The sequence below is a fragment of the Cebus imitator genome, unplaced genomic scaffold, assembly GCF_001604975.1.
Source record: "Cebus imitator isolate Cc_AM_T3 unplaced genomic scaffold, Cebus_imitator-1.0 Scaffold256, whole genome shotgun sequence".
NCBI classification, from domain to species: Eukaryota; Metazoa; Chordata; class Mammalia; order Primates; family Cebidae; genus Cebus; species Cebus imitator.
In genome coordinates this window covers 365,695-376,921 of record NW_016107571.1, presented here as the reverse complement: position 1 = coordinate 376,921, position 11,227 = coordinate 365,695, and the positions used below count along the sequence as shown (strand labels likewise).

The 11,227-nt window shown below is 45.2% G+C and overlaps 1 protein-coding gene across 1 annotated transcript in view; it reads left to right on the top strand.

Moving 5' to 3' along the window:
- Positions 1-533: 533 nt before the first annotated feature.
- AKNAD1 (AKNA domain containing 1) overlaps positions 534-11,227 on the top strand; it is a 38,380-nt gene continuing 27,686 nt past the window's right edge. The window contains exons 1-5 of the mRNA XM_017499213.2: positions 534-1,556; positions 3,233-3,272; positions 3,713-3,861; positions 3,960-4,022; positions 9,978-10,108. Of these exons, the coding sequence (XP_017354702.1) occupies positions 564-1,556; positions 3,233-3,272; positions 3,713-3,861; positions 3,960-4,022; positions 9,978-10,108 (1,376 nt within the window). The 5' untranslated portion in view covers positions 534-563. The remainder of the gene's footprint in view (positions 1,557-3,232; positions 3,273-3,712; positions 3,862-3,959; positions 4,023-9,977; positions 10,109-11,227) is intronic.

Here is an 11,227-nt window from a genome sequence, read left to right as displayed (position 1 = left end):
GTGGGCGTTACGTGTGAGCGAGGCTGGCTTCCAGCGCCACGCAGCTTAAAAGATGGTCAGTGATGTGTGGACAAGGAGTGGCTCTGGTAGTTAAAAAAAAAAAATCAACTTATTACTTGCATCCCAAGCTCCTATTTTGGGAGAATAAACTCCAAATAGTATCTCCTAAGGGAGGTTGATAAATATTTGACCATTAATTATAGACCAATGTCTCCCTCAAAATGTATAAATGAAAAACGAAAAATCTAACACTCTCCTTTTTTTCCTGTTCCTTGCTTTTATCCTACTGGTTGTGTTAACATAGTGTGGATTGAGGATGGGTCAGCTTGTGGATGAGCTTTCTGCCTTCCTGTCTGTAACTGAATTTTTCCAATTAAAAAACATCCCCTTTGTTCTGGCATAGTTGTATACATTATTCCAATATTTTTAACAATGAGGCTGTTCTTATTTCACACCGAACAGCACACAGTGAAGACGGTCAGTGAGAACCGGAGCTACTGTGAAAATTGACAGTGGCCAGCTCAGGCGGCAGAGGACGACGAGAGAGAGCGGGCTGCACCCACATGGACGAGACCGATTTTTCACAAGACACGACTTATAAGCAGGAGGATTTGCCTTATGATGGGGACCTCTCCCAGATTAAGATACGCAATGGTTACAATTTTACCTCAAAAAAGGATGCCCTTGAAGTTTCAAATCAAATTATTTTCATAGCAGATGACCGTCAAGAGAAGGCTATGCATAATGAGACTTGTGGAAATACAGCTATGACCATGCCCCTGGGCAAAATGGCTGAAAATGCTGCCAATGAAAAAAGTGAGGAAGAGAAACAATACACTGCAACTCCTCATACTCCAGCTAAGAAAGGAGACGCCTCGGAGTCAAGCATTTCAGATATTTTACTCCATCATCTTTCCAAAGAGCCGTTCTTAAGAGGTCAATGCATTGATTGTGAAACCCTCCCAGAGATCTCAAATGCTGACAGTTTTGAAGAGGAAGCTATTATTAAAAATATGATTTCACGTCATAGTAAGAATTCTTGGCCAAAAGAACAAACCCCAGAACTCACTGACCAACTCAGCCCCCAAAGGGATGGTGAAAACAGCCATGAGCCCAGTTTCCCCACCACGGCAGAAGAAAATATCTCTGAATTAGATGAGCCAGTGGCTGCTGGAGATAGCAGCCATCAAGAAAATGTAAATGTTTTAACTAAAATCAAGGGTCCAGGTGATAAACAAAACAGTTGTCAAGGGCAGGCTCCCCAGAAACAGCAGACTGAAACAGCAAGTTTGGGCAACAGGTTCAAATATGGCCAAGGTCAAGTTCATTACCAGCTCGCTGATTTCTCTAAGATTGCTCCCAAAGTGAAAATTCCTAAAAGTGAAATAGTTGATAAACCACTTGCAATAGCTAAACAAGCCAGCTTTTTTTCCAAGTTGAGAGATAAACCTGCTCTTGTGCAAGATATTTTAGAAACCACATGTGAGTCACCCTGTGCTGAAAAACACCATCAAGAGCAGAAAAGGGAAATCACTGAACCTTCACAACAAATCCAGGTAAATGAAATGGTCTCCTGTAAATACTCTAACTGGGACCCCTGCTCATCTCTTTCAGTGTGGGTTTTGGAGGGTGAATAGAGCTTGGTTCTAGTTCCAAGGTTTTATTCAGCACCCTGGGTCACCCTGGGTGAGTGACATGGCCGCTCAGACTCTCGATGTCCTCATGAGAAGCATTAGGGGCTATGCTGACAAAAACATATGAGAGAATAAAATCCATATTCCACAAGCCGGAATTTGGCTCTCCTCACTTAAACTTAGCCACCTTTCCTCAGGAGTCATCCCCAGTTCCCTGGCTGGTCCCGAACCTCTTCTCAGGCCCTGAGCTCTCTGAGTTCCTGCCTTGCATGACAATCCCATCTCGACTTACCAAAGACCTGCCCGTTTTCACGGCCTCCTTCAATTCCCCCTTGGGCCACGTAACTTTTTGGGTCTCCCAAGTCACGAGCTTTCCCACACTTGTCTGTGTAGTCCTTTCATCAGCATGTGTACCTCACCTGCTTTGGATCATAAGAACAGAAGCATCTTCTTCCTCCACTAGATTCTCAGGCTCTGGAGGGCAGCAACCGTATCTTCGCCTTTCCATTGCCTAACTTCCTCCAGAGGCCTAGCCTTGTGTCATATGTACATTAAGCCCTTAGTTATTAATGCTATGTTGAATGGAATTAAGATCTTTCATAATGGATTTCAAGCTTGTTATCTTGGTAATCATTTGGTATAAAACTTTGTTAATGGTTAATTTGTGCTATTTCCCCCTTTCCCTTACCCTGTCTTCTCACGGCCCCCTACCAACTCCCCAACGTGCTGAGCCTCAGGACCCCAGGGATTATTGAGGCCCAATAGTCAGGTAAATCCATATTAATAATCAAAATAAACATTTTAGTTATTTGACACTTTGCCTAGACAGCATGGTCTTCCTTTTGAGCCTTGTTTGAAGGCGTTCTGGACTGAATGACACTGCCTGTCTCCATTTCTATTCTCTTTCTCTTCTTTTCTGTAACCTAACCTTGGAAGTAATTTTTCTCTTTTCTTTCTTAAAATTTCCATTTCCATTCTCATTCCTTTGCTCCCTCTCTTTCAGCTGAATGCTCTGGGGAGTTTGAGCAAAACCCCCTACATCCAAACGTGAGCCAACAGCCCACCTGGCCGTGACGGGGATGCTCTCTAAGTCTGAGAGAGACCTACACTCCCGTGGTATTGGGAACTGTTGGGATTCCTTGTCTTGGTTGCAGGAGAACATCCTCGTTGTGTTCAGTTCTCAGTTCCCCGTGGTTAGCAGGAGCAGATGGATATCAGGCTCATCTTCCTCTGGTATGGGGGTTTGAGGTCAGGTATCTGATTTTTTTCTAGTCCTGTCAATTCAGATTGGAGAATTGGACCCAGCAAGTTTTATATCCATCGTATAGTTGAGATGCTCATAATAACTCCCTGAGGTAGGTTCACTTCCTATTCCCATTTTCCTGCCAAGGAATTGGAGTCTTATAAGTGGGTGAGGCAATTGCTTGGGTCACCCAGCAAGTAAGTGTCAGAGTGGAACTCAGCCTTGGCATCGTGGCCCTGGCTCTTGACTACAACACTGGCTGCGTCTATGATGACTGAACATGTTGAGTCGTTCTGAATAGTGGTGTCATTGATCAATATCAACAGTAATGTTTTCTTACCCTTTGATTGTGCAGATGGACCCTACAGTACAAATCCACCAAGAACTTCTCAAAGGTACTAATATTTTAATGTTTTGGTTTTGTCTTTTTGAGACAGGGTCTCACTCTTTCACCCAGGCTAAAGTGCAGTAGCACAATCTCAGCTCACTGTAGCCTCAACCTCCTGGGCTCAAGTGATCCTCCTACCTCATCCTCCCAAGTAGTTGGGATTACAGATGCATGCCACCACACCTAGATAATTTTTTTTTTTTTTTTTTTGGTAGAAGTGGGGTCTCACTTTGTTGCTGAGGCTGGTCTTGAACTCCTTGGCCTCCCAAAGTGCTGGGATTACAGGTGTGAGCCACTGTGCCTGGCCTAGATATATATTTTGAAAAAAATATTTCTTCTAAAAAATAGCAAGTGGTGGTGACTGCAGCAGCTTTCTGTTTTTGGTACTTAGTAAAACTGTGATAAGTTGAGATGAATGGTCGCCCAAATGTGTTCCTTCTTGTATAGGAATAGAATCTGAGGCAAGTCTCTCTAAGTTGTCACCAACCTCTCAGAAAGGCACTTCCTCAAGTTCTTCTTACATATTTCAAAAGTTATCCCAAGGGAAACAGATGTGTCAGGAGTTAAAAGAACAGACGGATCAACTGAAGACTAAAGTAATACTTTTAAAGCTTGTTACAAACAATATAAATAACCAAATTCATACGTGAGACATCATGCTATTAATGAGAGACTGGAATTTTTTTCACTGCAGGTACAAGAATTTTCCAAAAGAATAAAACGGGATTCTCCTTATCATTTGCAAGACAAGAAGCTGGTAATACATTTTATCCTGTTTTAAAATCTTGATTAGAGAATTTGGCTTGGATAAAGACAAATGACTTTGTAGTGCCATGTTTTCTCAACAGTGGTGGGAGTGGAAATGTTTTGCTGAAGATTAAACCATCTTTGTTTATGGGGGCTAAAAGTGCATAGAATTCTGTTTTTGTATCTATTTAGCCCTCTTTCCTCCTCAGGGGATCTATTACTCATGGCTATTACTCCTTGCCAGTTACTCATAATTAATCTGACACCACGGTAGGTTCAAGAGAAGAACCCATAATCAGTTATAAAGGGTGGGCCTGTCTGGTTGATGGTTGATGAGTTCTGGTGGATTGAGGTTATAAAAATCTCCATTATCTGAAAATTAAATATGATTTTGAATACTCATAAAATCAACCTCAAAGCAATGTTTTTCAGGTCAAATTATTTTACTTTCACATCGTTGCTAGCTGCTGCATTTAATCAAACCATTAATTTATGTCATCACCACAGCAGCCTTGCTGTCAGTGCCAGGGTCATGGGAAGTGGGGTGGAGCAATGGGATGAAGGCTGAGGCTCGGAGAACCAGAAATATGCTGACGTCGAAGATGTACTTGAGGCTGTTGGCTCATCAACAAGGCAGGAGGTCAAAAGTTCTGACACAGAAACAAGCAAGATTTAGGGCAGGCTGTGCTTCAGAAACCCAGCAGCATGGACAAAAACTGGGGGGCCCACATGGTAAAAGACACAGTTGATTATTCATTCCTTCATCATATTAATTAAATCATTTATTCCGCAAATCTTTATCAGGCATTTCCTATGTCCTGGACCCTGTACCAGGCACTAGGGATTGAAGATGAAGAAACAGTCCTTTTTCAAGTGGCTTGTAGTCTCTTAGGAACAATGGACTGGTAAACAGGTAACTAAAATGCAGGGAGAGAAATGTTACAGAGAATGCTGATGGCAGCCTAGAAGAGGCTCACCCTTGCCAGTGAGGGGACATTTGAAAGGCTTCATGGAAGTCACTTCTGAGCTGGGTGTTGGAGGAATAGGGATGAGCTTGGCAGAACTGGACCAAGGGATATTCTAGAAAAAGGACACAGCAGGTACAATGGCACAGGGGTGGGGAAGTGCTGTCAGCGTGAGGGGCTGTGGGCACTGTCATTTACCATACTGTGCTTGGGAGCATGCAGTGACACGGGGGTTGGGGAGGAGACAGGAGAGATGGACAGGGGTACACAATGAAGGCCCTTACGCCATGCCAAGGAGCTTAGATTTCATCCTGAGCTGACAAATTGGGCAGCACTGAAAGGTCTTTTTTATTATTTTTTCCGAGACCGGGTCTCATTCTGCCACCCAGGCTGGAGTGCAATAGCATGATCTCAGCTCACTGCAACCTCTGCTCCCTGGGTTCAAGCGATTCTCCTGCCTCAGCCTCTAGAGTAACTGGGATTACAGGTGTGCACCACCACACCTGGTTAAATTTTATATTTTTAGTGGAGACCGGGTTTCACCACGTTGGCCGGGCTGGTCTCAAACTCCTGATTTCAGGGTGATCTGCCTGCTTCGGCCTCCCAAAGTGTTGGGATTACAGGCGTGAGCCACCACACCAGGCCTCATTGAAGGTTTTCAAGCTGACAAATGGGAAGCACTGTGGGGGCAAGGCTGAAGGCAGAGAGATTGGTTAGGAAGCCAGAGTCCAGGTAACAAGTCATGAGTGCCTGAATCAATGCTGGCAATAAGGATGGAGACAGGACAAATCTGGGGGTTTAGGGAGATGGTGGCAGATGGAAAGGGCTGACTAGAGGAAGGAAAGAGGCTTGGATGAGCTCCAGATTTCTGACTTGGGTAATCAAGGTCAGGAATAAAAGTAGAGGATCCCGTTGAGAATGGGTGTGGAAGGCAGGCAGGAGACAAGATGTCAAGTTCAGTTAGGGGCATTTTGAGTTTGATTGCCTTTGGGACATCTAAGTGGAGAGGTCCAGTCGGCGCTTAGACCAGTGGACCTGGCCTGCAGAGCTGTTTGGGTGAGAAATGTAGATTTGGGCATAGTTATGGGTTGATGCTCTGGAGTGGATGAGACTGACCAGGCAAAATATGCAGAGTAAGAAGTGAAGAGGGTCCAGGAGAGACTCAAGAGAAATGGCAGCTGGGGAGGAGCAGAGGCGGAGAAGCCAAGAGAAAAGAGGGCTTGAAGGAGAGGGGAGTGGACCCAAACAAGAAGTGCATTGGATTTGGCAATCAGCAGGTTATAAGGGTCCTTGGCAAGCCTGGTTTTGAATGAAGTGGTAAACCTGGAAGCCAGATTGCAGGGATTGTGGAGTAAACAATAGATAAACAAGATCTCCAGAAGCTAGGATTTCAGAAATTGGAAGAACACAGAATTTTAAAGAGCCAAGCAAAACAGAGAAAACTGGTTCAGGCATGAGCCTTCAGAAGCCTCGATGTGGGAAGCTGCTTCCTGATGTTATCAGGTATGTGGAGATCCCTGCTGACTCAGAGCAGAGTAAAGGTGGCTCCTGACAGTATTAGCCAGTGGTCTGGGACATCTGGGCCTAGGTGGTTCAGAACTGAAAGAAGCCAGACAGGACTACAAGCAACCGCCTCAGCCCGAGCAGCGCCACACAGCAGAAAGGATTTGGATTTTGGAGCAGATGTCCCACTTCCACTTACTGGTTACACGGCTGTAGACATGTTGCAGCACGTCTTCCCTCTCAGAGTTGTTATGAGAATTCAGTGATGCACATTTCTGCCTAGAAAACTGTGCCCTATCTTCTGCAGCATAACACAATTTAAATTCCAAGATCCTGAATTATAGTTCATAATTAGTTTTTTTCTCTTTTCTTTTCTTTTTTTTTTTTTAAAGACAGGGTTTCACCTTGTTGGTCAGGCTGGTCTTGAACTCTCAACCTCAGGTGATCCACCCACCTCGGCCTCCCAGGGTGCTGGGATTACAGGTGCCTACCACCATGCCCAGCTAATTTCTGTATTTTTCAGTAGAGACAGGGTTTCATCATGTTGGCCAGGATGGTCTTGATCTCTTGACCTTGTGATCCACCCACTTCGGTCTCCCAAAGTGCTGGGATTACAGGTGTGAGCCACCGTGCCTGGCTGCTTTTTTCTCTTTTCTCCCTTGAACACCTAATTCCCCCTCATGGCTTTACCTGCCATTTTCAGGCTTCCAGTTCCTTAATTTCTTGGCCTGACTTCTCATCCATGGCACAAATGTTTGTGTCTATGTTCACCTTGGGCACCCCACCCTCACTGCAAACTCGACCTTATCCAACACTGATATCTTCGAGCCTGTTAGTGTTTCCAAATTTCTGTTTAGTCAGGTCTACCACATTCGTCTCACTTCCCAAGCTTAGACACTCAAGCATTCTCTTTGAGATTTACAGTGTCATTCAGGGTTCTGGCAGGGACCAGATGGTTACTCAAATGGGGCGCCTGAGGAGAGCTGAACAAAGGCATTGTTTTACAACAGTGTGGTCAAGGATAACGGAAACCAATGAGGGATGGAAAAGCATCTCCTGGAAGGACCCTGGGGAGCTCCCCTTTGTCCTGAAGGAGCAGAGGAAAAGCAGGTCCTGGAGCCTAGAGAGCTGTCACTGTGGGGGTAGCTGACAAGCCCTGTGGCTTTTGATGGAGAGACGGAGTCAACTCCATGATGGCACAGGGAGGAAAAAAAAGACTCCCATCTCATCCTCCAACACCTCTCTCCTGCTGTTGCCTTCCATTGGGGAGCCTGTGGTGCAGTTCCTTAAAAGTCAGCACAGAGAAAGATGGAGGATGAACCTGGGAGAAATGAAAAGCATCTGCCACACTTGGCATTTTTTATATACACTTTAGCCAATATGTTCCCAAACTCTTATTTGTTCTAATATTAATAAGAATTGGCTGGGAGTGGCGGCTCCCACCTGTAACCCCAGCACTTTGGGGGGCCAAGGCAGGCAGATTACCTGAGGTCAGGAGTTTGAGACCAGCCTGGCCAACATGGTGAAACGCTGTCTCTAACTAAAAATACAAAAATTAGCCTGGAGTGGTGGTGCACGCCTGTAATCCCAGCTACTTGAGTGACTGAGGCAGGAGAATTGCTTGAACTTGGCAGGCGGATGTTACAGTGAGCCGAGATCGCACCACTGCACTCCAGCTTGGGTGACAGAGTGAGAGACTTCGTCTCAAATAAAAAAAATTAATAAGAATTACTAATCTGTTGAGTATGCACTATACTCCTGGCACAATGCATTATCTCATTTAGCTTTTTAAATATGAGGCAAGGAGTATTATCTTAATTTTACAGATGTAGAAACTAAAGCTTAGAGAGTTCAAGTTTACTAAAATCATACAGTGAGTAAATGACAGAGTGTGAACTTGAACCCAGTTGTGCCTGATCCCGTAAGCTCACCGGGGTATGTTTCTGCCCTGGGCAATTTCTCTCCTGGTCCAGGCCCTCCAGAGCATCCTTTAAGGCTGACATAATTTGCACTCCATCCACTGGGCCTTGGCAAAGGTAGCTATCTATCTATCTATCTATCTATCTATCTATCTATCTATCTATCTATCTATCTGTCTATCTGTCTATCTGTCTGTCTATGAGTGTCTATCTATCTATAGATAGATAGACACTCAAGCATTCTCTATGAGATTTACAGTGTCATTCAGCGTTCTGGCAGGGACCAGATGGTTACTCAAACGGGGTGCCTGAGGAGAGCTGAACAAAGGCATTGTTTTAGAACAGTGTGGGCAAGGCTAAGGGAAACCAATGAGGGATGGAAGAGCATCTCCTGGAAGGACCCTGGGGAGCTCCCAGGTTGAGTGTCTATCTGTCCCCAAGCCAGAGCTCTTGAGCTCATATCTACATCTATAGATATAGATAGATGGAGTCTCGCTCTGTCGCGCAGGCTGGAGTGCAATGGCATGATCTCAGCTCACTGCAACCTCTGCCTCCCCGGCTCAAGTGATTTTCCTGCCTTAACCTCCTGGGTAGCTGGGATTACAGGCATGCACCATCATGTCCAGATAATTTTTGTATTTTTAATAGAGTTGGGGTTTTCAGGTTTCACCATTTTGGCCAGGCCAGTCTTGAACTACTGACCTCAAGTGATCTGCCCGCCTCAGCCTTTCAAAGTGCTAGGATTATAGGCATGAGCCACCATTTCTGGCCTTTGGCAAAGTATTCTAAGCCACAGTCTCTTATCTCAATGGAATAACATCTCTAAGACCAGGGACTGTGCCTAATATAATTTTGTAATCTCACACTTCTGGTCCAGGGGCAGACATAGGCAGTGCTCGGGGAACGTTCAGTGACAGGGGATGTGAGACTGAAGCCTCCATACGCCTTCAACATGCCCCTACCCTGCACGGTTTAAACATTTATCTGCCCAAGTCTGCGTGTAGTGACGTCTGGAAGAGTCCTTCACAGCTTTGGCTAAATCTTCCTGCTGTTCCTTCCCCATCTCATCCTCCAATTCCCCGCAGACTGAAACCCAGGCCCTGTAACTACAGTTCCTTTTTAAGATCTGTGTGGCTTCAGACATATTGCTAGAGCTCCAATTTCCTCCTTTGTAAAACTGGGATAATAACATATACTTTACCACATTTACAACATTGATGTGTGGGTTAAATGAGAAATGGGAAAATGCTTTGTAAGCTAAAAACCATTCTGCAAATATATGGGATTATGAATGTCCCACGAAGGAAGGCCAGAGGCCTCTGAGTGGGTTCTGAGAGAGAAATCAGAAGTAACTATACTTTTGAGCTCTGCGCTGTGAGGGCTTGTGAATGTTGAGATGATCCTTCGGTTGTCTGTATTTTAGATGTCAGACTCTGAGACAAGGCAACTGATACTGCTGGGAGAACGACAGCAGCTCTATTTTGACATGGCTGTAGAGTATCCTGCATTGTATTTTTGGGAAAACGATTACACACACAGGCTTGCATGTGAATGATTCCAGTGACTTCACTGCTGCAGGTCCTGGAGAAACTGCAGGGACGTCTTGAACTGCTGGAGCAGAACTTTCTGGCCACCAAGGACAAGCATCTGACTTTGCAGCAGCAAGTCCACAAGCACGAGTCAATTGTTGGTGACTTTGATCCGGAAAGGTCAGGTTTAAATCAATTGTGTAAGGTGGAGGGGTCAAAGGTAACCTCCTTCAGGTGGGATTCTGGTGTGGCTGCTGGCCTATTGCTTGGAGAGCCACCGGTTTAGGGTCAGCAAAAACTGTGCCACCAATGAACAAAGTGTCACCTCATGCCACAGACAGCATGGAGGATCTGCTGAGTATAAGGTACTGCGCTGGATACTGATCAGATGGAGCACCCAGAACGAATGATTGTCTCCTGGAACAAAGGCATTGTGCCAAAATTTTGCAATTTGTTGGATGTCATTATAAGTCGTTTGGAGACCCAGAGGAGTGTAAGAAAACCCTGGAAAGCCTCACATGATAACTACAGAGGGTCCTCTTCTCAAGCTCTCCCCTCGCCCTCTCAGCTTATCTCTCCTCACACCTGCCTTCATTGTCTTTGCCTGTTCTCTCTTCTGTCCCTCTCTTTCCCCTTTTCTTTTTCTTTTTTTTAAGACAGAGTCTTGCTCTGTTGCCCAGGCTGGAGTGCAGTGGCACTATCTTGGATCACCACCACCTCCACCTCCCAGGTTCAAGCAATTCTCCTGCCTCAGCCTCCTGAGTAGCTGGGACCACAGGCGTGCGCCACCATGCCCGGCTAATTTTTGTATTTTTTTTAGCAGAGACAGGGTTTCACTGTGTTGGCCAGGCTGGTCTTGAACTCCTGACCTTGTGATCCGCCTGCCTCGGCCTCCCAAAGTGCTGGGATTACAGGTGTGAGCCACTGCGCCCGGCCTCTTTCCCCTTTTCTTTTCCATTCACTGATAATTCCAAGAGGCACTGGGCAGGAGGGGGTCATTGTAAGGCTGATTGGTGCTGGGGTGAGGGACCTACAAATCCTGATAAAGGAAAAGTGTTAAAGCTTAAAGTTAAATGATTTCTGAGTTAATTCTCTTTAGAATCTTGGACACTCACTCCAAACTGAAGTTTCTAACTGGTGGTTTTTAGGGCACTGTATTCTCCTCTCTTCATTCCAAATAATTGTAAGCTGTATTCCAGGACTCAAGGAGAGGATCCTTTCCCTATGATTTCCTGGTATAAATTAAAATACACTATTTAGTAGGCTTAATATTTGTAAGTTCAGCCCTTTCTATTCATA